Consider the following 24,079-nt stretch of genomic DNA (forward strand, 5'->3'; position numbering starts at 1 on the left):
AATTCACCACAATCTGTACTTTGTGGTAATCATTCAATATTGTGTGAATAAATTCTAAAACATTTGGTTTAGGCAATCTATAGATAAAGAAAACAGAAAAGGGGCACAACTCTAGAACAGTTAAAGTGACACCACCAAAATTTAAACTTGATCTGTGTTTTTGTGGTAATAAGCATATTGTACAAGTTTCACTAAACTAAAGTAAGAGAATGGAAACCAACTTTGGGACATATGAACGGACAAGGGCAAAACTTTATGCACCGTCCCCTACAGAAGAGGGATAAAAAGAGAACACCAATGCAACCTCACATTCAAATAAACAAACAAATATAAATATATATACAACTTTATTTCAATTCTAAAGACTCTTCTAATATTAAATTACACTGATAGTACTTTGACATTTAATAACTGATATTGTGATTTATTTCCAATCACAACTTCTCTTATTACTCGAATCTTCCAGATTTTGATTACAACTCTAGTCATAATGTGTATCAGTTAAAAATATGGATCCATTATATGAAGGATTCAAAATTTCATGGGTACATTAAATGAAAGTACATGAAATGGAAATTTTTAGTTGCTTTGAGGGGGTAAATTCTCTTTAAAAGAGATATTACTCATTACAAATAAATGGGTACCCACAAAATAGAAGGAAATCAAAGTTGTAAAGAGACAAAAAAAAAAACAGATATTAAAAATTCTGATAATCCAAAACTTATTACCGTAATAAATAGAAATTCCAACTATACTAATCAGTTTGCTGCTGATTTCAAAGTCAAAATATCTCAGCATAGAAATTAACATAATAATAAGGCAGCACTTCTTAATACATTGTAAACCATATGAATGAATTTTCACCTTTCAAGTGAAGTTGTCGTTTTGTCAACACATGAGCCTTAAATTGAAACATCTCCATTAGATCTCCATTAAAGCTACATTGTTATGTAGTTTTAATAAACGAATAAAATGCAAATGGTACATGATACCCAAACAACTATATGTCCTAGATTTCAACCCTTGATCAAGGGAAACCATCAAAATCTTCATCTGCAATTTCTTTAGCACTTTCCAATTCTTGTTGTTCACGTTCTCGTCTCTCCTGAAATATTATAAATTGATGTTATTCTAATGACAATTGATTCTAAATTCATTTTACTTGCTTACAATATTAGTACCTATAAATGTTTGTTATTCGACATGAGATCTATCAAAAATAGTTTAACTCAAACTTACTGGCTATGGACCAATTTCAAAGAAAAGTAGTTTTTAGTTAAACTCTATATGCTTGTAGAAATTGAAGGGAATTTTGTATTACAACCACTGTTAGTTAAACTCTATATGCTTGTAGAAATTCGAGGGAATTTTGTATAACAACCACTATTAGTTAAACTCTATATGCTTGTAGAAATTCGAGGGAAATTTGTATAACAACCACTGTTCGTTAAACTCTATATACTTGTAGAAATTCGAGGGAATTTGTATAACAACCACTGTTAGTTAAACTCTATATGCTTGTAGAAATTCGAGGGAATTTTGTATAACAACCGCTGTTCGTTAAACTCTATATGCTTGTAGAAATTCGAGGGAATTTGTATAACAACCACTGTTAGTTTAAACTCTATATGCTTGTAGAAATTCGAGGGAACTACTGATATCTGTGTGAATTTTTCAGTTTTGTAAGGCAAATCAAATTTATGTCTTGTAGATCACAGTTGACTTCAATGTGTCTTTTTTTCTAGTTGGAATGCTGTCTTCTTATATAATCCTCCCATTTGCTGTTTATACTGTAAATTTAGAAATTATTGCGTGCATTTATTATTTGGATTTTGTCATTTTAGACTTAAATGCAATATTTATTTTTACGATTTTGAGAAAAATTATGTTTTATCAAGGAGGTTATATGAGAAGGAGAGTGGATGAAAGACGATAATTACACATAAAATGTTACAGACTTTTCTGTAAGTGGGTGTTAATTAGTTGAGATGGACTCTGTCACAGAGGGAGATTTTGTCCTAATTACATACCCGAGTAAGAACTGAAACACCTGAGGTGTCATAAACTGACCGGATATACATGTTAATAAGATTTTTTGTGATATTTTTTATTAAGTAATTAAAAATTGAAATTTAATGTTGAAAGTAAACTTATTACAAAAAGAAATGAAAGGAATATTTGTCTCATTGCCATCAATGTTAATATCAACAGAAAGCACTTCTAAGTTGTTCCTGATAAATTTCTCTATGTTTCAATTGCAAATATTCCTTCCGGTCGTTACCGTAACTAAAGTACTTTGCATATATTCGTATATTTTCTATGACTATTAATACCTGCCAATTCCCATCAACAGAAATTGAAAGGTGAAGCAAAAATCTTTGTTTACAGCAAAGTTGAATAAAAATCGCACACTAACTTTTAACCCTCATAATTTTGTCATTTCTTTATCTTTTTTCACGTTAGACAGACGATTGATTTTGAAATTGCGCGTCCGATCTTTTTCCATATCTTAAACAACTTAACACTGCATTGTTACCGAAAATACACCTGAACTTTAATGACCCAGTCACTAATAAAAATTATGTGACATATGCGATTTATCTAATAGCCCGAAATTGCTCGCGGTAACAGTCCGGTACATCAGAGGGCTGTGTGAAGTGGGTGAAAAACATGTCGTTTTTTTTATATTTTTATCATTTTTCTCTGATGGAACTGCTATCCTGGGGATGCTAACTTTGTATCAAGCAGAGTGTTCACTCTCCTCCTCATATAACCTTCTTGGTTTAATTCATATAAAATATTTCAAAATGCAAGTTTAAAATTGGTGCGTTTACAACTCTGTCGCATTTTTGGCAATAATAAAAACCTCACATTAATTTCTGAATTTACAGTATTCATATCTATAAACTTTTTAGAATAAACTAGATATCATTGAGATGGGAGCCATCTCTGTGGGCCCCGCTGTGAATAATGTGCATTAAAAAATTGTATCTTTACCATAGAACATGGAGTTGTCAACTGAAACCAAAGTTTTTGACCTTGACCTTTGACCTAGGAAGTTGTACATAAATTATGACACACCCTTTGGTGTTGGTTTATTTACATGTCAAGTATAAACTTTGAAATGATAACGGTTATCTAGATATGGAGCGGACACGATCTTCACCACAGGACACGGGGTTGTCAACTGAAACCAAAGTTTTTGACCTTGACCTTTGACCTAGGAAGTTGTACATACATAATGAAACACCCTCTGGTGTTGGTTAATAAACATGTTAAGTATTAAGTATAAAATCATAACGGTTATCTAGATATGGAGCGGACACGGGGTTGTCAACTGAAACCAAAGTTTTTGACCTTGACCTTTGACCTAGGAAGTTGTACATACATAATGAAACACCCTCTGGTGTTGGTTAATAAACATATTAAGTATTAAGTATAAAATCATAACGGTTATCTAGATATGGAGCGGACACGATCTTCACCACAGGACACGGGGTTGTCAACTGAAACCAAAGTTTTTGACCTTGACCTAGGAAGTTGTACATACATCATGACACACCCTCTGGTGTTGGTAAAAATGGATGTCAAGTATAAACTTTGAAATCATAACGGTTCTCAAGATATAGAGCGGACACGATCTTCACCATAGGACACAGGGTTGTCAACTGAAACCAGTTTTTTTACCTTGACCTTTGACCTAGAAAGTTGTACATACATCATGACACGCCCTCTGGTGGTGGTTATTAAACATGTAAAGTATAAAGTATGAAATCATAATGGTTCTCTAGACAAAGCTAAAGTGTTACGGACGGACGGACAGACTGATCACTATAGGGCGACCCGCCTAAAGGCGGGGCCCTTATAAATCTTTTTTTAATATCAACATATTTTACTTTAAATTATAGTTCAGGAAATTATGAATCAATAATTTTTCACCCTATCTGAATTTTTTATGTTTTGTTTTCTCAGTATCTGTAGCTAAATTCCATAGAGTAAATAAAGAGATCTTATCTTAATGATTTTGAAGCCTTAATTTTAGCAAAAAAAACCCAACAAAATGTACTATTTTTAATAACGGGATTCCAGTCAATACATTACCTCTGCTGACTCTAGATCTTTGTTGTATGATTTGGGTGGAAACCTCATGGCCTGAAAAGGGAAAGTCACATATAAACACTGTCTATCATTTACTTATTACAGATCCTATTGAATCATTCTTATGACAAATACTATATACATTAAACACATACAAGCAGAACAAAAACATCAAAATTTTTCCTTTCAGAAAAATCAAAAAATTCATAAATGTCATTGGATTTCCCTTGAAGTATAATTTTTAAGATTTGTTTTTCTCATTTCATGTTAGTTCCACAAATAATATAACATTATTGTTAGTTTCACAAATAATATAACATTATTGAAGGCTGTATAGTGTCATCATGATTTGTCTTCGTAAACTTATATAGGGGTTGCCCTCCCATTGACTCTAATTCTACATTTCATTAATTTTTTCAAACGAAAAGAATATAACCCTATTTGTAGGTCACTCTTTTTATCATGCAATTGAGTGCAAGACAAGCAAGAGAAAATGTGGATAGTTTTTATGTCAGGTAAAGACAGTTTGAAATTTCACCTACTGCAACTTCAACAATTATTGCGTGCATTTGTTATTGCGATTTCGTAATTTAAGACTAAAATGTGATTTTAATTTTTGCAATATTAAGAAAAGTCCTGTTAAATTCTTATTAAAAAAAGTTCAAAAAGCGAGTTTAAATTTTTGCGATTATAACCCTGTCGCTGTTTTTGCGATTATAACCCTGTTGCTGTTTTTGCAATTATAAAATCGCAATAATTACTAAATTTACAGTATTTTTTGTTTTAAATGACATCTTTTGATATGGAATTATTTTTTCCTTTTTATTTTTATTTTTAAACAATTGCCATGTCAGCCAGGATCATGAGAAACCCTGTTTAAGTTTTTTTAAAGGAGGTACCAGGGGTTTCATTATCTTTCATGTTGACTGGTACTTTCCACGTTTCTAGGTGGTACTTTTCAATATATTCCATGAATATCTTATATAAAAATTCTTACATTTAGGCGGTACTTGTCAATAGCATAGGAGGGTAAAAGTACAGGGTACCGCCTCCTAATGAATGGCCTGAGGTACTACTTTTTCTTCTGTATATAAGAGCTCAATAAGAAGTGTTTAAAACAATTAAAATACTATAACTTTTTTTATAATATTGGGGTTTGTCTTGAACCAAAGAATTATGGGATCAGTCTTTTACTTGTCTTTACGTGTCACGAAAAATAAATTGTTCACAAATGCACAATATTGAAGTAATTCTCACCTTTACTGAAGCATTGTGTATATCTAAACAAAAGCTGATACGTTGATGGAATGCAGTCATTGGTTCCCTGGTGTTGTAAATATCACTGATTTCCTTTGACTGCACATATCCCTTCTCATGGTCAATGGTAGCCTCAATGACACCATCTCTAATTGCCTGTGAAAATGTCAACATACTCTCACTATATTTACCCTAAAATAATGCCTGTTCCATTATATATTAAACAAAAGGGGAGGATATAGGATACACTTTTTTTAAATCCTAACAAACTATAAAATTAAATTTATATTTCAATTATAACAAAATTTCTAAGGAAAAGGGCAACAACTCATGTTTAATAAATTTTGGTGCCATCCATCCCATACCCAAATATCTTTTTTTTTAACACCCCTTACATGAAGTAATTGGACTACTGTATGGACAAAGTGATTTTAATCTTCTTTCAATCTTACAAAAAGAATTGCTCAACTAATATCAAATGTTATTAAAATATCATAAGACAGACATAAGACATATTATTTCACTAAAGCCCCCACATGGGGTATGTTAGTACAACATTTTAAAACAAACAATAAAAGTGTGAACATATTTACATTAGAACAACATAGTTAACAAAGGTGCAATAATAGTATATATAATTAATGCAGATATTTGACAGGAAGTACAAATTTTAGTAACATGATTAAACACATGTATTAAAAGGTTTTAATAACACTTTTGCAAAATTCAGAGAAAAAAAAATAATGTGTAAAGGGAGATAATAAGATCCAATAACTTATGACAGAAAATTTAATTTTTCATGATTATTATGGTCAAATTCAATATACTTTTTCAATTATATACCATTCAAATTTCTTTACTTTGAACTGACTATTAAAATAAAATGAAAATTAACAAAACAATGTCAATGAATAATAATATATGATTTGTTTTCATAAAAGTGAATAAATTGTATATATTTTAATGGCTTCAGGCCATTTGTTTTTGCCCGAGGGATAGTGAGAGCTAAAATAACATGAATATAATTATTACCCATGTTAAAACTAAAATAAGGTATAGCTTGCATCAATTATTTCGATTCTGATTAGGACATTTAAGGTAATTTCTATGTTCGATGCGTATAGGTGTAAAAACGTTTGTTAAGCTCTTCCATGAACCTCCTTTTTTTGTTTGTAAACAAGCAAACGAGTGGCAACTTTATTTGACAAAGGGAGGAGTTTTTAAACAGCCAGCATGAACGGTTGTCGTATCTAGGTCAAATATGTCAATTTCAAAGTGCAACATGTTACAGTCATAATAAATGAATTAGTAACAACATGTGCATCATTTAAGAGGTTGGAAATGTTTAAAGATAATCAAATATGTTAAATGCATGCCAATTTGATAAAAGTCATTATTCTGTAGCAGTCATTATACGCATGCGCAAATAAATTTTATTGGATTTAGAGCATCGGTTTATTCATAATTGAATAAAGCATGTCATATTAGAATTGATTTCAATCACTAAAGCCCCTTCATATTATTTCCTGTTTTCCTTAAATATAATATTTGCTGTGTTAACAAAACTGTTCATTCTTATATACATGTATGTGATGAAGCACTAACATTTAGGGCCAAAAAAAAAAACCCAAAAAAACCCAAGACTATTTAATAACTAAACTGAAATAAAAATCAAGTTGAGTAAGAATCTATTTATATATTTCTATGTTTTACCTTGGCTACAATATACTCTGCATCTTCTGGACTGTCAAGCATTAATTTCTGTGATATATCCATCAGCGAGATCTTAGAATAGGACAAATTTATCATACGAACACCAGTCTTTATCACATTGTGTCTCAATCGAATAATTAATGTGTAGGTATTTTCTGCTTGAAACTTGGAACCAAATTTGGCCAGCACCTCATTAAATTTTGCTAAGTTACCAATTCTTACGGCTGAAAGAAGAGAAAATAACATCTAATAATTAGACTGAGGTAAGTAAAGCTTCATTTCATATCAATCTTTGAAACAAAAAGAGAATATATATAATTAGAAGCTACGATTTCTGTAGGCACAACATTCATCAGATATCATTGAAACTAAAAGTTTTGGAATCATATAATAATGATCATTGGAGATTATATGACATTGAAGGCTTTAAACATAAAACTTTCTAATGTCAACATAATCTCAAGAGTGTTTCAATATTATTTTTAGTACAACTGAATGGGTTTTCTTTTTCTGAACACTTTTATATCATAAGACAATAAAAAGCTGAATAGTAACTAGGGTTCACTTAAATACATAGATAGCATCATATCATGACTTTCAGATCATCTTTGTGGACAAAGCCTGATAATCTATTTAGGGTTCATATCATACATGTGACAGAGTTGTCAAGCCACAACTGGAGATTTGGAAATTTTCAGCTGGAGTTTGGGCCTCATAACTGGAGATTTTTTATCGACATTTTTATCAACGTACGCAATGGTTTTTGGGTGTTTAAACTGCATAGTTTCCTTTTTTGTTAATGATTCTATAACTCCATAGCCATTTTTAGTTGATAGTTATAGAAGATAAGGGTTTTTTAAATATTTATTTATTATATATAAAGTTCAAGATAAAGTGATCAGCCATCATACATAGTTGGTAAAAAGTATCTCTGCTAAAGCTACATTGTAAATTTTGGTACCACTTCTGAACAGTGGTGTTGAATTGATAGAGTTGTGAGCTTTCTGGTGGGTTTGCTGTCTCCATATGTGTGGTCAAGTCATTAGGGTCACCATAGTCAGCTTTGCAACAAGTGTAGTAGGCATACATATCATATTTGAGATCATTAAGACATTTGTCTTCAGGTTAAGTAATATAACTGTTCAATGTTTTTAACAGCATCATATATATATATATCAAAGTCGTTGTTTACAATCCATTGTCAGTATTTCACTTTTAATCATCAAGGCATGTGTCTTAAACTTGCTAGTTGATCACCAGGTAATTGCCAATACTCTTTTATTGCTGTATATACAGTCTAATCCTTAACACCTTCATAGATACATGCAACTCGAGGCTATTTACCTTTTGACATCAAAATAGTTAAAGGAAACTTCCGTTTTTCTCAGACTTTTCCAATATCAATTTCGAGTTTCTCAGACTTTTTCTCTGTAAGTATTAATTTTGTAAACAACTGAAATTTTTTCGAGGTTGACATTTTCAAAAAGCGGAAGATTTAAAATTTTAACGGGAGGGACGGAAGAGGGGCTTAAAAGCGGGAGATTTTGACTCCCGCTGGAAGAATCACATGTATGTCATATGAATGTGAGGAAACAAAAAAAACTATGTCCTGATCGAACAAGAAAATACTAAAGGTGACAGTTTTCAAACAACAACTGTGGTAAATCATCGGAATCTAGATAGTTTTTGCATAATATACAACTCTCAATAAGACAAACCAGAACAAAGTTGAATGTATTATAATACTCCATTTATTTACCAAATTATTCTTGCACTTTTTTTACTTAAATTAAAACAGTATACATTACAATATTTTATACCTTGAGTTAACTGGAAGTATGGAGCTAAGGTTTTTCTCATAGATGGTTGTCTGAATAAATGTCTGTCTGGGATATCACCCAACAATAATTCTACTGTAATGGCTAATTTGTGTACCTGGAAAAATACATATTTATATATAAACTGAGTGATACATTTTTCTTTCCGGGTAACAGATTTCTTGAAACAACACCTAGCTTTAATTTTTCAAATGATGCAAACCAAGACATAATTTGTTCAAATTTAACAGATAAAAGTTTTTGGTTCTTCAAACTATGGTCGTTTCACGTACCTTGCAGCTTTATTTTTTTTTAAACGGTTTGTTCACATTTTCAATGACCCCAACTACAGGTGAAGGTGGGGCAATAAAACAAAGAATTCAGAATGTGTAACCACATATACATCTCAATATATTCTCAGTCACATAATACAGAGTTTATTTGAAAGTTTACAAGTTCTTAGTTTACAACTCAAAAACTCAAAAGCAAAGTATGTTCAATCCTATCTGTTTGAAATGTTAATATGTATATTAATCCCATGTCATATAACCTTTTTAAAGATTTGTTTTATCCATTAAACCTACAAAACTCTTTGTTGTTGTCTACCTTAAGACAGATCAGAAATGTGTGTACAATAATTAGTACTACTTACTGTTTGTTTAAATCCAACAGCTCCATGTGTTGGAGCCTTCCTTAAGGCTTGTAATAAATGTTTATGTGCATCTGAATACTCTAACTGTGCTGATTTTATTCTGCCTGAAATAACAAAATACAATCTATAAACAGTTTACTTGAAGTGAATGACCTATGATTGTGATTAAAGGTCAGTTCTATCTTATGACCAACACCATTACAAATTAAACATTACAGTATTTTACATACCGGGGTAGTGATAAAACTTCTGGGAGATCACCCGTCATCTAAAAGAAATTCTAAAACTTACTTATAAAGGAACAAGAATGTGTCCATAGTACACGGATGCCTCATCCGCACTTTCATTTTCTATGTTCAATTGACTGTGAAAATGGGGGAAAATCTCTAATTTGGCATTAAAATTAGAAAGATCATATCATAAGGAACATGTGTACTAAGTTTCAAGTTAATTGGACTTCAACTTCACCAAAAACTACCTCGATCAAAAACTTTAACCTGAAGCAGGACGAACGAACAGACAGACAAACGGACCCACAGATCAGAAATCATAATGCCCATATATAAGGCATAAAAATGACCAGGGTTCTCACTAAGGATTTTTGTGAAGGCAAGTCCAGGGATTCGTCATTTTTGGCCATGGTGAGTCCAACAGTAAGAAGAAGATATTTTATTGCAACATAATTTATATTCAGTATCTATGACCTTATAGAGCAATGCATTGACATTAGATTCAGTTTACTTTCAAACTTTTACTATGAACTGATGATATCAGGGATCTCCATGGCCTGTTTAACGATGGCGCCCCGCCATCGTTCAAATGTCTTGCGCCATCGTCAAATGACTTGCGCCATCGTTAAATTGTCTTGCGCCATCGTTACATTGTCTTCCGCCATTGTTAAAAACTTCATCGTTTTTTGCAGCCCGACGCCATTTTTTTATCAATTATAATCAAATGCATGTAATTGCATAACCCTTAGGCTTTTTATGTTATAGTCCAATACAGTTCTAACGCCTGAGGGATATCCGGATTAAGATCGCTAATCACTTGTACCTGAGCTTGTACAGGTAGATCAACAAACCACACAGGAGAATACTATCTGAGGAAAGACGATCCATTTGTCGAATTAATCAACTAAGTTTTAGCAAATGATTATGATAATTTAGATTAAATAAAAAAATTAATAATCCAGTTACAAAGAAAACAGTTTAACAAGTCGAACACGTGCTTTATTTTGACTTACGCAATCAGCACCCCCTTTTTTATTAGAAGTACAAAATAAGACGCAAAACAGTAAATATTATTTCATTGCAAATAACTTGAATACTGCTGTAACGATAATTTAGAATTACTTTAAAAGTTTTAAAAGTAAAAACTTAAATATTTCCTGTAAAGAAATATCGTATCGTAATTCCGAATTCATTTCATATGTTACAATCAAATTGATACATCCGCATTTCCGGTTTCTATTCAGACTCGAAAGATGCATGTTGCACAGCATCAATTTGACAGATAAAGTCATTAAAAACGTTTTCATTTGTCAATGTTTGCTTTACAAATCTCTTTAACCTTTTACATAACCCGTACGAATCGTTTTGTTGTTGCTGCAAATCAGCCATACCGGTAATGGGTTCTGAATATGACAACTGTCCATGAAAAATAAGCTCCACATCATTTGATTTTTAACCCCCATAACAATTACCAAAAATACAAGAAATCTACATGGGGACCTTCATGACAGCTTTTGGTCATTTTCGACTAAAGGGGGACCATGAAGACTTGGCATTTGAATGGTTAAAAACGGCAATAAATGAAAATATTGATACTTCAAATTCTATAATGAAAATTCAAATAAATATAATTTAAGTAAGCAATGATTTAGCATGTTCACCATTCCTTGTATAGAGGGATAAAATACTTCCGATCGCGCTACACTGTACAGCGTAGACACGGTTTGTGATGTGAAAGTTCCTCCATCGTTCAATTTTCATCCATGGAGATCCCTGGATATGTGCGTTCAATTTGTATGCATCATTGGACTCACCAGTATTGAAAATGGTGAGTCCAGACAGATTTTCATTAGTCAAGGACTCATGCACCCGCCTTAGTGAGAACCTTCAGATACCATGTCTTATTTCCACACCAAATCCCTTATACATGTCATATGATTTTCACCCAAATGTTTCAACGAAATACAGAATAATAAATCAAAGCAATTAATAACCTGAATGAAACTGATGTACTTTCTCTCCTTTTCATAGACACATGGTACAAAAGTAGCATAAGAATTAGAATTGAGAACATTTGTTTTTTTTCTGGATTAGAACTGATACGAATGTAAAACCAGCCATGTGGATAGATTAAGAATGGGATAAATCTGTGAACTGTAAAACTAACTTTCTTCAACCAAAGTTTTTTTTTCAATCACAATATTGCTAGCTGAATATTGGACAGATGAAATGAATTACCTTCATGTATGAAAAATTGTTAGAATCTGATAAAATAACCAGGGCTTTCAATTATTTTGAATTAGCATTATAGGGCTATTAAGTATCTAAATAAATAAAATTTCCACAGTATGCAGCTTCTGGAAAATAGAAGATGGTGATAAAGTGACAACTAAAACATTGCCTAATTTTGAAAGACCTGTGTATATGAGATTAGGAAATTCATTTTTGTATTTTTTTGTCAGTTATGTCCTTTTAATACCTAATAAAATAGACTTTCATGATTACATGTTTGATGCAATTTTAAGGAGAAACAAAAATTGGTTGCCTTAACCTTTGAATTACCAGTTTCAGCTGTCAAGATTTAACTCCAGACATTGAAAAATAAAACCTATCATAAAACAAAAATAACACTAAAGATTTGCATGAAAAATGATGTACTTTTTATGCAATAAAAGAGTTTTAGGGTATTGTGTGCTGCTACCTACCAAGATAAAACAAATATCTGGCCCATTCATTATTAGATGCTGTTTCTGGGAAAGTTGATTTGGACACCAATTTGTCAGCTTGTTCTATCAGATTGTAGTGGAGATAGTTACGTAACAAAAGATTCAATATACTGGCTTGACCATCAAAATCTGATCTTAATGTTGCTGTTCTTAATCTAGAGTGGAAAAATCTGAAATGTAAAAATAAAACATGAAAAAATAATTGTGACAATATCATTACTTTACCTTCCAACCAATCACTGGTAAGAGCTACTTTAGAAGAGAGAAACAGTATGTAAAGACTAGCTATAGCTATACAATGTGAATTTGCAACTATGGGTTCGTGTGAAATATCAAATGCATGTACATGTAATGTTGCACAAGTTTGAAATGTATGCAGGTGAAGTATTGAAATTGAAATTCTGTGTGGTTTCTCCTTTTTTCAAAAAGCCTTCAATGGCCATGTACATGTATGCTTTGATGAATCAGTTTTCAGAGATAAGTATACTACTTGCATGACTTGTTGCGTTATTATTAAAATGATGAAGCCTTGAGATTGAATATGTCTGAAAGACTACACCCAGCTTCACTGCCTAAGGTTGATGGTGCTCTCTTGGACAAAATTTGCAATTAACACCAACAATCAAACAAAGAATTCAATGTAAATAGACTTCCAATGTAAATGTAAAGCTCACAGCATGGCACTGTTTTTCATTTTCCATTAAAATGCTACAGTTTAATGAATAGAGATGAAGGGTATTAATCATTGAGACAGGCAAAAAAAAACAACAAAAAAAAAAACCCACCATCAAACAAATACTTGAAATTGTCGACTTTTCTCAGATTTAAATTTTTTTCCCCAGTATTACTTACGATCTGAGTTTTTCCAACTGATTTGTTAGTTCATAACCCCTCGAGTGATAAAAGTAACATTTAGCAGCCAATTCTCCTAATGTCCTTCTATTCAAGGGAATAATCTTAGTCATCAACTTTTCTGAACATGCAACAGCCTACAATTAAATAAAATTATAATATTACAAAACTACTCAAATTTTTTTTACAAGTTTACATGCAATCTGATTACAAGGATCAGGCATTACATACATGTACTGCTCTCTGGTCTGGTAATTATTATATATAATACATCAAATTAATGAAAGTGTGAATCACTACAACACCAGAATCTGTGTACAATGTTTATAATCCTGGCTTTTTTTTACTAAATTCACTCATTTTCCTGTCAATTTATCTTACTTGATTTCACTCTTAGAGTACCCTTACATGTCTTGAAATAGAGATACATTGTATGTATGCTCATGTCCTAGTAATATTTTGAGTTTTGACAAATCAGCAGGCACGTTATACCTGACAAAATATAAAATTCATTGGTTTCTGAATAGTGCAGTGTTTTCCCTAGGCTATTCATGCATGGCGGTACCGCTACGCACAAAATTTCGGCCGCCATGCATTTATCATACCCACTATGTATCCCGCTATGTGTGAAATTTTTATTATCTTATAATATGAAGTGACAATTGACAAAACTCTACAGGTGTTTCAAACTCAATGGACTGATAATTGATCGTAATTAGATGCAACGCTCTGATTTTACAACCACGTTGATTAGATAAGTGTAATAGTCAATGTAATTAAAATTTTAAATACATTCACCGTATCAAAATAATCCAGATATCAGAAAACAGGAAGGAGATATATCTGACAAGATAAGACAAGTACATGTGTGGCAGAGTCATATTTGATTGATATATCAAATATGATATTGATGATATTAGTTTTATTGGAGTGTTTGATAGTTTGGTTATTCATTGTTTCTATTTCTAGCACTATTGTTCTAGTATCATTCTCTTTTCCCTTTGGTGAACCTCTTTTCTTTCATATCATTTTGGAGGGAAAATTCTAACCGTTTGATTGGTCAATCTTTAGGCCAAAGGTTTTACCATATGTTTTCATTGTTTCTGGTAGATTTAGACTGCAGACATATTGGAATGCAGTGATAATAACCTGCTTGATATATTCAATTCTGACATTGATGATATTTGTATTATACTTCTTGGATTTTCAATATTCTTATATTCAGGTCAGTTGATTAACCTTATTTCTAATTAACAAACTAATAGTATGTCATTTTAATACTTTGTGAAAGGATTGATTGTATGTATTGAATGGAGGAATATTTGGAGTATGAAAGAGTAAAAGATTAAATCATTTTATAAAAACACAGAGTCATATTAAACATTTTAATATAAAACATTCTAGTACTTTAAATATTATAAAGTTACAATAAAAGTGAAAGACAGATAACTTTGGTATTTGAATAATACAGAACTCTGAAACTACATATTTTAGATGTAGTTGTATATTTTATTTAATTGGTGAAATAGTCCTGCCACTGGACTTATGAATGTTATATTTGTATTTATTCAGGATATGGATTAATACCTTGTCAAGTTGTCAAATGAGTAGTGCTCAGATTTTAATGTACACAGCACTGTGATATTCCAGCTAGTACACTGACCTTTGTACCATATACATGGTAAGCATTGTGTTCTATGTTGTTTATTTGTAATGTCTGTACTGTCTATGTTTTATTCAAGTAATTGTCTGTTTATGTGAAGTGTAGTTTATGTAATATCTTTATGTTGGTCAGAATTTGTATACTTTGTATACAAATATATTTATAAAATGGACAACTCATTAATAGATTTGAGATGTATATTATTATTAAATATTATGAGATACATATGAATATTGTATTGGAAAGTTAACCAAAGAGTTAGATTTGAGTGCTTTTAGGACTTATGAATTGTAGTTATTCCCCTTTGCCAATATGTTATATGTACTGTCTTGTCATGTGAATATTTATTATTTGTTATTATATGTTGTAGGGTCTTAAATATTTGTGTATTAAAAGAACAGAACCCTAGATTAGTTTTCGTTGTATTTGACCAGAAAATACCCCGTTACACATGTATTAAGTCTCTCGAGGAAAGTAAGAACAAATATTTGTTGTACAAACAGACAGAAAAGGTTATTGCAATATAGCTCCCCCCCCCCCCCCCACGTCTATATAGTGGGGGTATAATATCATTAAACCTAGCTGTTGAGTAACACTTAAAAATCTTCACACTTGAATAGTCAGTTTTTTAACTCTTCAATGAACAAACATATATTATTAATTAACTACACTGTTATTGGACTAAATATGAGGATGACTGCCTGTGCAATATAAGGTGTAAACTCGGCCAATATAGATTTTTTTCTGTATTGGCCGAGTTATTCTATATTGGCCAAGTTGACACAAATACAGGATTTCGGAACGTCTCTTGTTCTTATATCGAGAGTCACGATAAACACAAATTGAAAGTAAACAATTGTTTGGAAGATGCAGTTGTCATTTAGTCACCATAAACTTGCTGAAAAGTTTAGTATGGCATATATTTTAGGCTAAAGATGGTCACATTCATTTAACCAGATGCTCCGCAGGGCGTAGCTTTATACGACCGCAGAGGTTGAACCCTGAACGGTTAGGGCAAGTATGGACACAACATTCAAGCTGGATTCAGCTCTAAATTTGGATTGTGATTAAATAGTTGACACAGCATAGGTTTCTGACACAGAATGAATGTGTTCTAATGAACTTAAAATTTTTGTTTCTCTTAGAGCAATTCACTATGCTGTTAAATATTAATCCTCTCAAAAAAATGTTTGAAGAAATTTTCTTTTTTATTTATGAAATTTCAAATGAGAAAAATTGAACCCAATTTTTTTAATCACATCCCCCTTTCCCTTATTCCAAAACTAATCTCAATTAAAATTTCTAATGGAGTTTGCAACAATAACTACTCATTTAAATACATCATAAAATATTAAGATGTAAAAAAACTGCTTGTTATCACTGAATGGTAAAGATTATTTTAATTTATCAGTTGGTAGTAAAAAGTGAATATACATTGTATATTGTATATAACAAAGATTTAAGTTGATTCTGGACAAAGAAAGACAACTCCAATTAAAAAAAAATCTTGCTATTGCACAATATTTTGCAATTAGATATTTCTTGCTTACTATTCTGGACAAAGAAAGATAACTCTAATTAAAAAAAAATTTGCTATTTCACAATACTGTGCAATTAGATATTTCTTGCCATTGCGCAATACTGTGCAATTGAAAAGACTTGCTATTGCACAATACTTAATATAATAATTTTAGATCCTGATTTGGACCAACTTGAAAACTGGGCCCATAATAAAAAATCTAAGTACATTTTTGGATTCAGCATATCAAAGAACTTCAAGATTTCAATTTTTGTTAAAATCAGACTAAGTTTAATTTTGGACCCTTTGGACTTTAGTGTAGACCAATTTGAAAACAGGACCAAAAATGAAGAATCTACATACACAGTTAGATTTGGTATATCAAAGAACCCCATTTATTCAATTTTTGATGAAATCAAACAAAGTTTAATTTTGGACCCCGATTTGGACCAACTTGAAAACTGGGCCAATAATCAAGAATCTAAGTACATTTTTAGATTCAGCATATCAAAGAACCTAACTGATTCATTTTTTGTCAAAATCAAACTAAGTTTAATTTTGGACCCTTTGGACCTTAATGTAGACCAAGTTGAAAACGGGACCAAAAGTTAAGAATCTACATACACAGTCATGACAGTTAGATTCAGCATATCAAAGAACCCCAATTATTCAATTTTGATGAAATCAAACAAAAGTTTGATTTTGGACCCTTTGGGCCCCTTATTATGTTGGGACCAAAACTCCCAAAATCAAACCCAACCTTTCTTTTATGGTCATAAACCTTGTGTTTAAATTTCATAGATTTCTATTTACTTATACTAACGTTATGGTGCGAAAACCAAGAAAAATGCTTATTTGGGTCCCTTTTTGGCCCCTAATTCCTAAACTGTTGGGACCTAAACTCCCAAAATCAATACCAACCTTCCTTTTGTAGTCATTAACATTGTGTTTACATTTCATTGATTTCTATTTACTTAAACTAATGTTATTGTGCGAAAACCAAGAATAATGCTTATTTGGGCCCTTTTTTGGCCCCTAATTCCTAAACTGTTGAGACCAAAACTCCCAAAATCAATCCCAACCGTTCTTTTGTGGTCATAAACCTTGTGTCAAAATTTCATAGATTTCTATTAACTTAAACTAAAGTTATAGTGCGAAAACCAAGAAAATGCTTATTTGGGCCCTTTTTGGCCCCTAATTCCTAAAATGTTGGGACCAAAACTCCCAAAATCAATACCAACCTTCCTTTTGTGGTCATTAACCTTGTGTTAAAATTTCATAGATTTCCATTCACTTTTACTAAAGTTAGAGTGCGAAAACTAAAAGTATTCGGACGCCAGACGACGACGCCAACGTGATAGCAATATACGACGAAAATTTTTTCAAAATTTGCGGCCGTATAAAAAGCATTTTGAAAGCAGACGATGGAATTATTACAGGTTTGGGGAACGAGTAGATTTATATCGCAAAGTTCATATCCTGGCGACCTCATAATTTCACGATGGTACAAATTGATTAACTGTTTACTTTGGCTTTTTTTTCTTCTTCCATATAAGAATTGTGTTTCTTGAATGAAACGTTTAAACATTTTTGTAAACTGTCATTTATTTTTTAAACTCGAACCAGGTATATATGCATTCTGCAATTATGCAAATCTTCGTTCTTTGGTCATTTGACTTATGGATAGTTGTATCATTTTCAACTCCTACATTATTTTTTTAAATATATTCAATTAGTTTCTGCATAACACATGCAATAGCAGTACCTTTCCAATTACTATTAATGTGTTGTGTCTAAATTTAAGTTGTAACACTTTATAGTGACTGAAAAGAGTAGAAAAATTCATCAGATGTCTGAGATGAGAAAATGCTGAAGACACCTGGAAACAGCAACAGATCATTATATATTGCATCCAATAAAAAGATACCGAGATTTGGATAGTTCCACTTCAAGGTAAAAATATCTATCTTTTGTGAAATGAAATAAAAAAAAATATTGTAACACTGTAGTTAATTAATAAAGATACTATTACGTGTATTTCTGTATTGGCCTTGTTACTTCGCCTCAGGCCAATACAGCAAGCCTCGGACCAATAACAAGGCCAATACAGAAATACTTACGTAATAATATTATATTATTAATTAACTACACTGTTATTGGACTTAATATGATGAAAACTGCCTTATGCAGTATAATGTGTAAACTCGGCCAATATAGATTTTTTTCTGTATTGGCCGAGTTGACACAAGTGCAGGATTTCGGAACGTCTCTAGAATTTACATCGAAAGTCACAATAAACAAAAACTGAAAGTAAACAGTTGTTTTGAAGACGTAGTTGTCATTTAGTTATCTTAAACATACTGAAAATGACAGTATGCCATACATTTCAGGCGAAAGATGCTTTTTAGTGACTGAAAAGGGTTGAAAAATTCAACAGATGAGAAAATGCTGAAGACACCTGGAAACAGCAACAGATCATTATATATTGCATCTAATAAAAAGAAACAAATTGAGATTTGGATAGTTCCACTTCAAGGTAAAAATATTTATCTCTTTTGAAATGAAATTAAAAAAATATTGTAACACTGTTGTTAATTAATAAAGATACTATTACGTGTATTTCTGTATTGGCCTTGTTATTGGTCCTCGGCCAGCTGTATTGGCCTTTGACTTTGCCTCATGCCAATACAGCAAGCCTCGGACCAATAACAAGGCCAATACAGAAAAACTTGCGTTTATAATATCATAATCTATATAAGTAATAACAGACATAAAATTTGATAATTTACCTGAGTATATTTCTTGAGGTCAATCAGATGTATAATTAACAACAGGTGAAGGTATATTTCTACCTCTGGTATTACAGGTATCGTTGCACTTTTACCGGATTTGGGTCTGAATGTAGGTCCAATGCCATTGGATTCCATTGGCTGAAAATAAAACAGTTGCATGCAATCAAGCTTGATTTCAGTGTTTGATTAACAAAAACACTAAAATCTTGTTTTGATGATAATCTCAAAACTGAAAATCAGTTGAGAAAGTCCTATTATTATTTAAAATGTTTATAGACTTTAACAAGTATATTAAATAGATTATTATTGATCATCTCAACGAGATAGAATACTTGCTTGAGCCGATATGACAAAAGCAATCGAGTTCAGATGACCATTGATAATCAGTTTATCACTATTTTACCTTTCCATGTTGGTAATTTCATTGACAACGGCAAGTGCTTCCTTAGTTTCTAGCAATATTTTTTCATATCAATCTACTGTGCTGACAAAAAGAAATTATCAGTCAGTAAGAAAAAAAGGCAATTTTGTAAAAAAGCGATAATATATAATACTATATAAGGAGACCTGTACATTGTATTTGTGTCATTCTGTCTTCCATATCAATTAATTACAAATATGCTCTTAAGAGTCTAGCCTTTAGTTACTCTGCAAACTGTAGTTTATTATCCACCCCTATGCTTATTTGTTGGACTTCATTTAAATTAATAAATAGTTCAGATTTTTGCAATTTATAGAGGTAGAAATATATTACGTAGAAAACAGTTTTTGTTACAATGTACCCGTTTTGGAACATCTAATTCATCTATTTACCTTATCAAGAAAAGCTATTAATTCATCTCTTTGTACAGCCTGTGTCAAAAGGTATCCCTGAAACAGTTTTCTCAGTATGGTTTGATTCAGTCGTCTTCTAACATTTACAAGACTACGCATTACTCTTGACATATAGCGAGGTTCTTTTGCAGAAACTGATTTCTCAATCTGACGTACATAATCTTTTATGTCTAAAAGAAAAAGAAAATTTATCGACAAGTGAACATATATTTGATGAACAGTAAATAAAAATAAATCTACAAGAAATTCAAATAGTAGAGAAACAATATGAATAGTCAAGGAAGGAAAACATGTACATTTCCAGTCTGTTTCTCATCCCTGCTTATAGTAATTTAAAGTGCCAATATGTATGGGGTGTCAGAAAAGAGGGGCAACCACTTTTTGAAGACCCCCCCCCCTATTTTATAAGAAAACAACTCTTTGTTCTGGAATTTCTTATGTATTCAATAATCAATTGCATTTGACTGACAGGTCATATTTTAAAACACCTTAACACTGTTTGTCTGGACATCATGGACATCACACAGGTTCCTGTAATATCTTTACGTCATATAATCAGAATACAAAATACCCGACGCCACAATGGAAAAGTGTTTGTTCCTGCTGTTGTATGAAGCCAATAGTTCAAGTGGGACAGATTCTCGGGTCAGTTAGGAGTAGCAATATAGTATTGTTGTACAAGGTGGAATGATGACATTTTTTATGTATTATTATGTCAAAAATTATGGTATCGGGACCGTTCGCCCTAGTAACATGTTCGCCCTGGGTCCGTTTGCCCTGAGTTCGTTCGCCCTTAGGGTCCGTTCGCCCTACTAAAAAATATTAATATTCAGGGCATTGAAGTTGAATAAACTTGATCAGATATATTTCTATGGTATATATTCTTGAAATTTATGGAAACATGGAAATATCTAAAAGTTTATGGCTTGTTAAGGATCATTAATTTATTGTTTTATGACAAAATAATTCGGATCACTGCTTATTGTGATACCTGTCTTTTGATGGATTTATAACATAAAAAACAAATTTGTTTTGATAATATATTCAGCTTGAAATTCATTTAAAAAAAATGTACGAACTGTAAAACGGATTTACAAGTTCATTCATTAAAATACTCTGAGACTAGTCTAAGTTATACTGCATACATTAGTGAATGACTGAATACAATTATTTTGTTAACAAATACCAACAAAGATAAATACATTGTATTGCAGTATTCTACTGCAATCAAAGGGAAAATGATGAAATTGATTGCGGCAATATCAATATTCGGTGATTTTTTCAACAAACTTCAACATATTTTATTCAAATAATTAAAATTATGCCACTAGACAACAATTAGTAAAAAATAAAAATCAGGGCGAATGGACCCTGGGCGAACAGGTATCATGATCAGGGCGAACAGGTACTAGGGCGAACGTGAATTAGGGCGTACGGACCCGGATTCAAAAATTATGATTATAAAAAAACAAAGTAAAGTTATGTAGATTATTTTTCTATCAGATCCAACAAGCACAGTAAAATAAGCATACATTGATAAAATCAAGATATTGAAATAACCTTCAAGTGTTAAGAGATCTGGATCTTTCTTTGGTTCTTCAGCTTCTCCCTCATCCATTGCAACATCTTCAATTTTCGGGTCAGTCTTTTTGTTTTTTGTTTGACTTGGTGCCTCTTTCATCTCAACGTCTGTATTTTTCACCATTTTTAGTTTATTGTCAGTAATTACTACTTCATCTATGGGTTATTGTGAATGGTACTTGTTCAAGTAATTGTTTTGATTGTACACAACTAGTTTAAACTGATTAAAGCTTCGCCAACAAGCCCGGCATGATCTGCAAAAAGTGAAACTATGGCGGACGATAGTTCCGCAGAAAATAACTTAAAAAACACTTTTTATTAGATTTATATTTTATTTTATCAACGTCAAATAAAAAGCCATCCGTTAAATTTTTCTCATTTTGTATTGTAGTAAGTTATAATTCCTTTTTCGGTACAATCGCATTTTTTTTAATGGATAAAGAGTTTCTTCCCTTACTTTGGTGCATTAAGTTTTGTTTCGCGGGAATATTATAAATAAAGCATCTACATAATTATAAACACAAAGATACGTATCTTCAAGATCAGCTGTACAGTCACGGTACAGCAAAGAGTGACACGATTGAAGAGCTTCAAAGAGCTCATGTTCTATGTTTGATTACATAAATGAAAACTCTACTTTAAAAAATAAAGCTTAATTATATTCTTACTTATATCACGTTACTTTTTGTATGAAATGAGGGTTTACCGTTTTTGATTATGTGATTACTTGGCCGTTTTTATAGTGATTATTTGATACCAGACCAAATATTTCATGATTATTTGATTATTTGACTTTATCGTGGCTTGTTTAAAACATTACATCTATGATGCAATCATTTAAGGCAGCAACCAATTTTTTTTTTGGGGGGGGGGGGGGGGGGGGGCTATGGATTTTTTTGGAAAACTGTTTCCGAAAAAAATTATTTGTTTTTGATTCTGAGAAAAAAAAATGTTTGTTTCCCCCTCAGCTGCCACTATATGTAATGCTAAAATTGAAAGAACAAAATTGTTTTCGACTTGTCACGAAAAAAATAGTTTGTCCAGAAAAAAAATCCATACCCACCCCAGAAAATCAAATGGTTGCTGCCTAATGATTACTGTGTTTATATTGGCAAAACATTTGTGATTATTTGATACTTGACACATTCTTGGACATTGAACCCTCTGAAATTATTGTAACCTTATCAAAATAATACAAACAAAGACTGCATGATGTTCCCATACCGTGAAGGTTACAAATGCTATACACTCAGGCTAGTATAACAACGGTATATTTCTGTGTCTTCCAAGTGCTCCACGAAACCTCCTTCTAAATTATTAACATTTATTTTATCAGCAATCAAAGACGAGCTTATTGCTTCAAAAACTTTAAGTTATTGTGAAACTGCCTATTCTAGAGGTGGCGTGAATCCGATGTAGATACTTATATAAAAATTCCAAAGATCTTTTAGAGTACATACCATCTAACTTTCTTTCGTCTAGTAATAGTAGAAGCTAACAAAACCTGAGACTTATTAAGCCGGAAAGGATATAGTTACGATACTGTTGTCAGGTCATTAAAGATTCAATTTGTATATTTTGGCGTTAATATTGATTCATTTATAGGGTAGTTACATCGGAACTAAACACATTTATTTAAAAAAAAAACAGTTGTTGGCATGAAACGGGTTATGTTATTCTCATGTATGTTATGATGGAATGGTACTAAACCCCTGACGGGAAGGATTGTGCCTGATACTCCTGCATCTGATGAAGACATAATATTTCAATCAGTTTAATTGAAGTCTGGAGCTGTCATGTCAGTTTTAACTGCTAGTAGTTTGTTTTTATTTATGTATTATTGTCATTTTGTTTATTTTCTTTGGTTACATCTTCTGCATATGACATCAGAATCGGACTTCTCTTGGACTGAATTTTAATGTGCGTACTATTGTTGTGCATTTGCTTTTCTTCATTGGCTGGGTGTATAGAGGGAATGTTGGGATCACATAGACATGTTTGGTCCCGTCGGATTTTTGCGCCTGTCACAAGTCAGGGTCCTCTGGCCTTTCTTAGTCTTGTTTTATTCTTAATTTTAGTTTCTTGTGTACAATTTGGACTTTAGTATGGCGTTCATTATCACTGAACTAGTATATATATTTGTTTAGGGGACAGCTGAAGGACGCCTCCGGGTGCGGGAATTTCTCGCTGTATTGAAGACCTGTTGTCTGTTCCATGGTCGGGTTGTTGTCTCTTAGACACATTCCCCATTTCCATTTTCAATTTTATTAAAACTCTTGACTTTTCTACACTTTACACAAGTATTCCACATTCCAAACTAAAAGACAAATTGAAAGAGTTGGTAT

At 31.9% G+C, this 24,079-nt stretch overlaps 1 protein-coding gene across 1 annotated transcript; it reads right to left on the reverse strand.

Moving 5' to 3' along the window:
• Window positions 1-330: 330 nt before the first annotated feature.
• LOC139511989 (26S proteasome non-ATPase regulatory subunit 3-like) lies at window positions 331-22,032 on the reverse strand. Its single transcript, XM_071299273.1, has 11 exons — window positions 21,714-22,032; window positions 20,133-20,323; window positions 19,317-19,457; window positions 13,346-13,482; window positions 12,473-12,663; window positions 9,538-9,641; window positions 8,889-9,003; window positions 7,069-7,292; window positions 5,356-5,511; window positions 4,102-4,152; window positions 331-1,105 (listed from the first exon to the last, which is right to left on the reverse strand). The coding sequence occupies exons 1-11, from the start codon at window positions 21,856-21,858 to the stop codon at window positions 1,028-1,030; spliced, it is 1,533 nt and encodes a 510-aa protein (XP_071155374.1). The 5' UTR covers window positions 21,859-22,032; the 3' UTR covers window positions 331-1,027.
• Between the last annotated feature and the right edge of the window lie 2,047 nt (window positions 22,033-24,079).

The sequence above is a fragment of the Mytilus edulis genome, chromosome 2 (genome assembly GCF_963676685.1).
Source record: "Mytilus edulis chromosome 2, xbMytEdul2.2, whole genome shotgun sequence".
NCBI classification, from domain to species: Eukaryota; Metazoa; Mollusca; class Bivalvia; order Mytilida; family Mytilidae; genus Mytilus; species Mytilus edulis.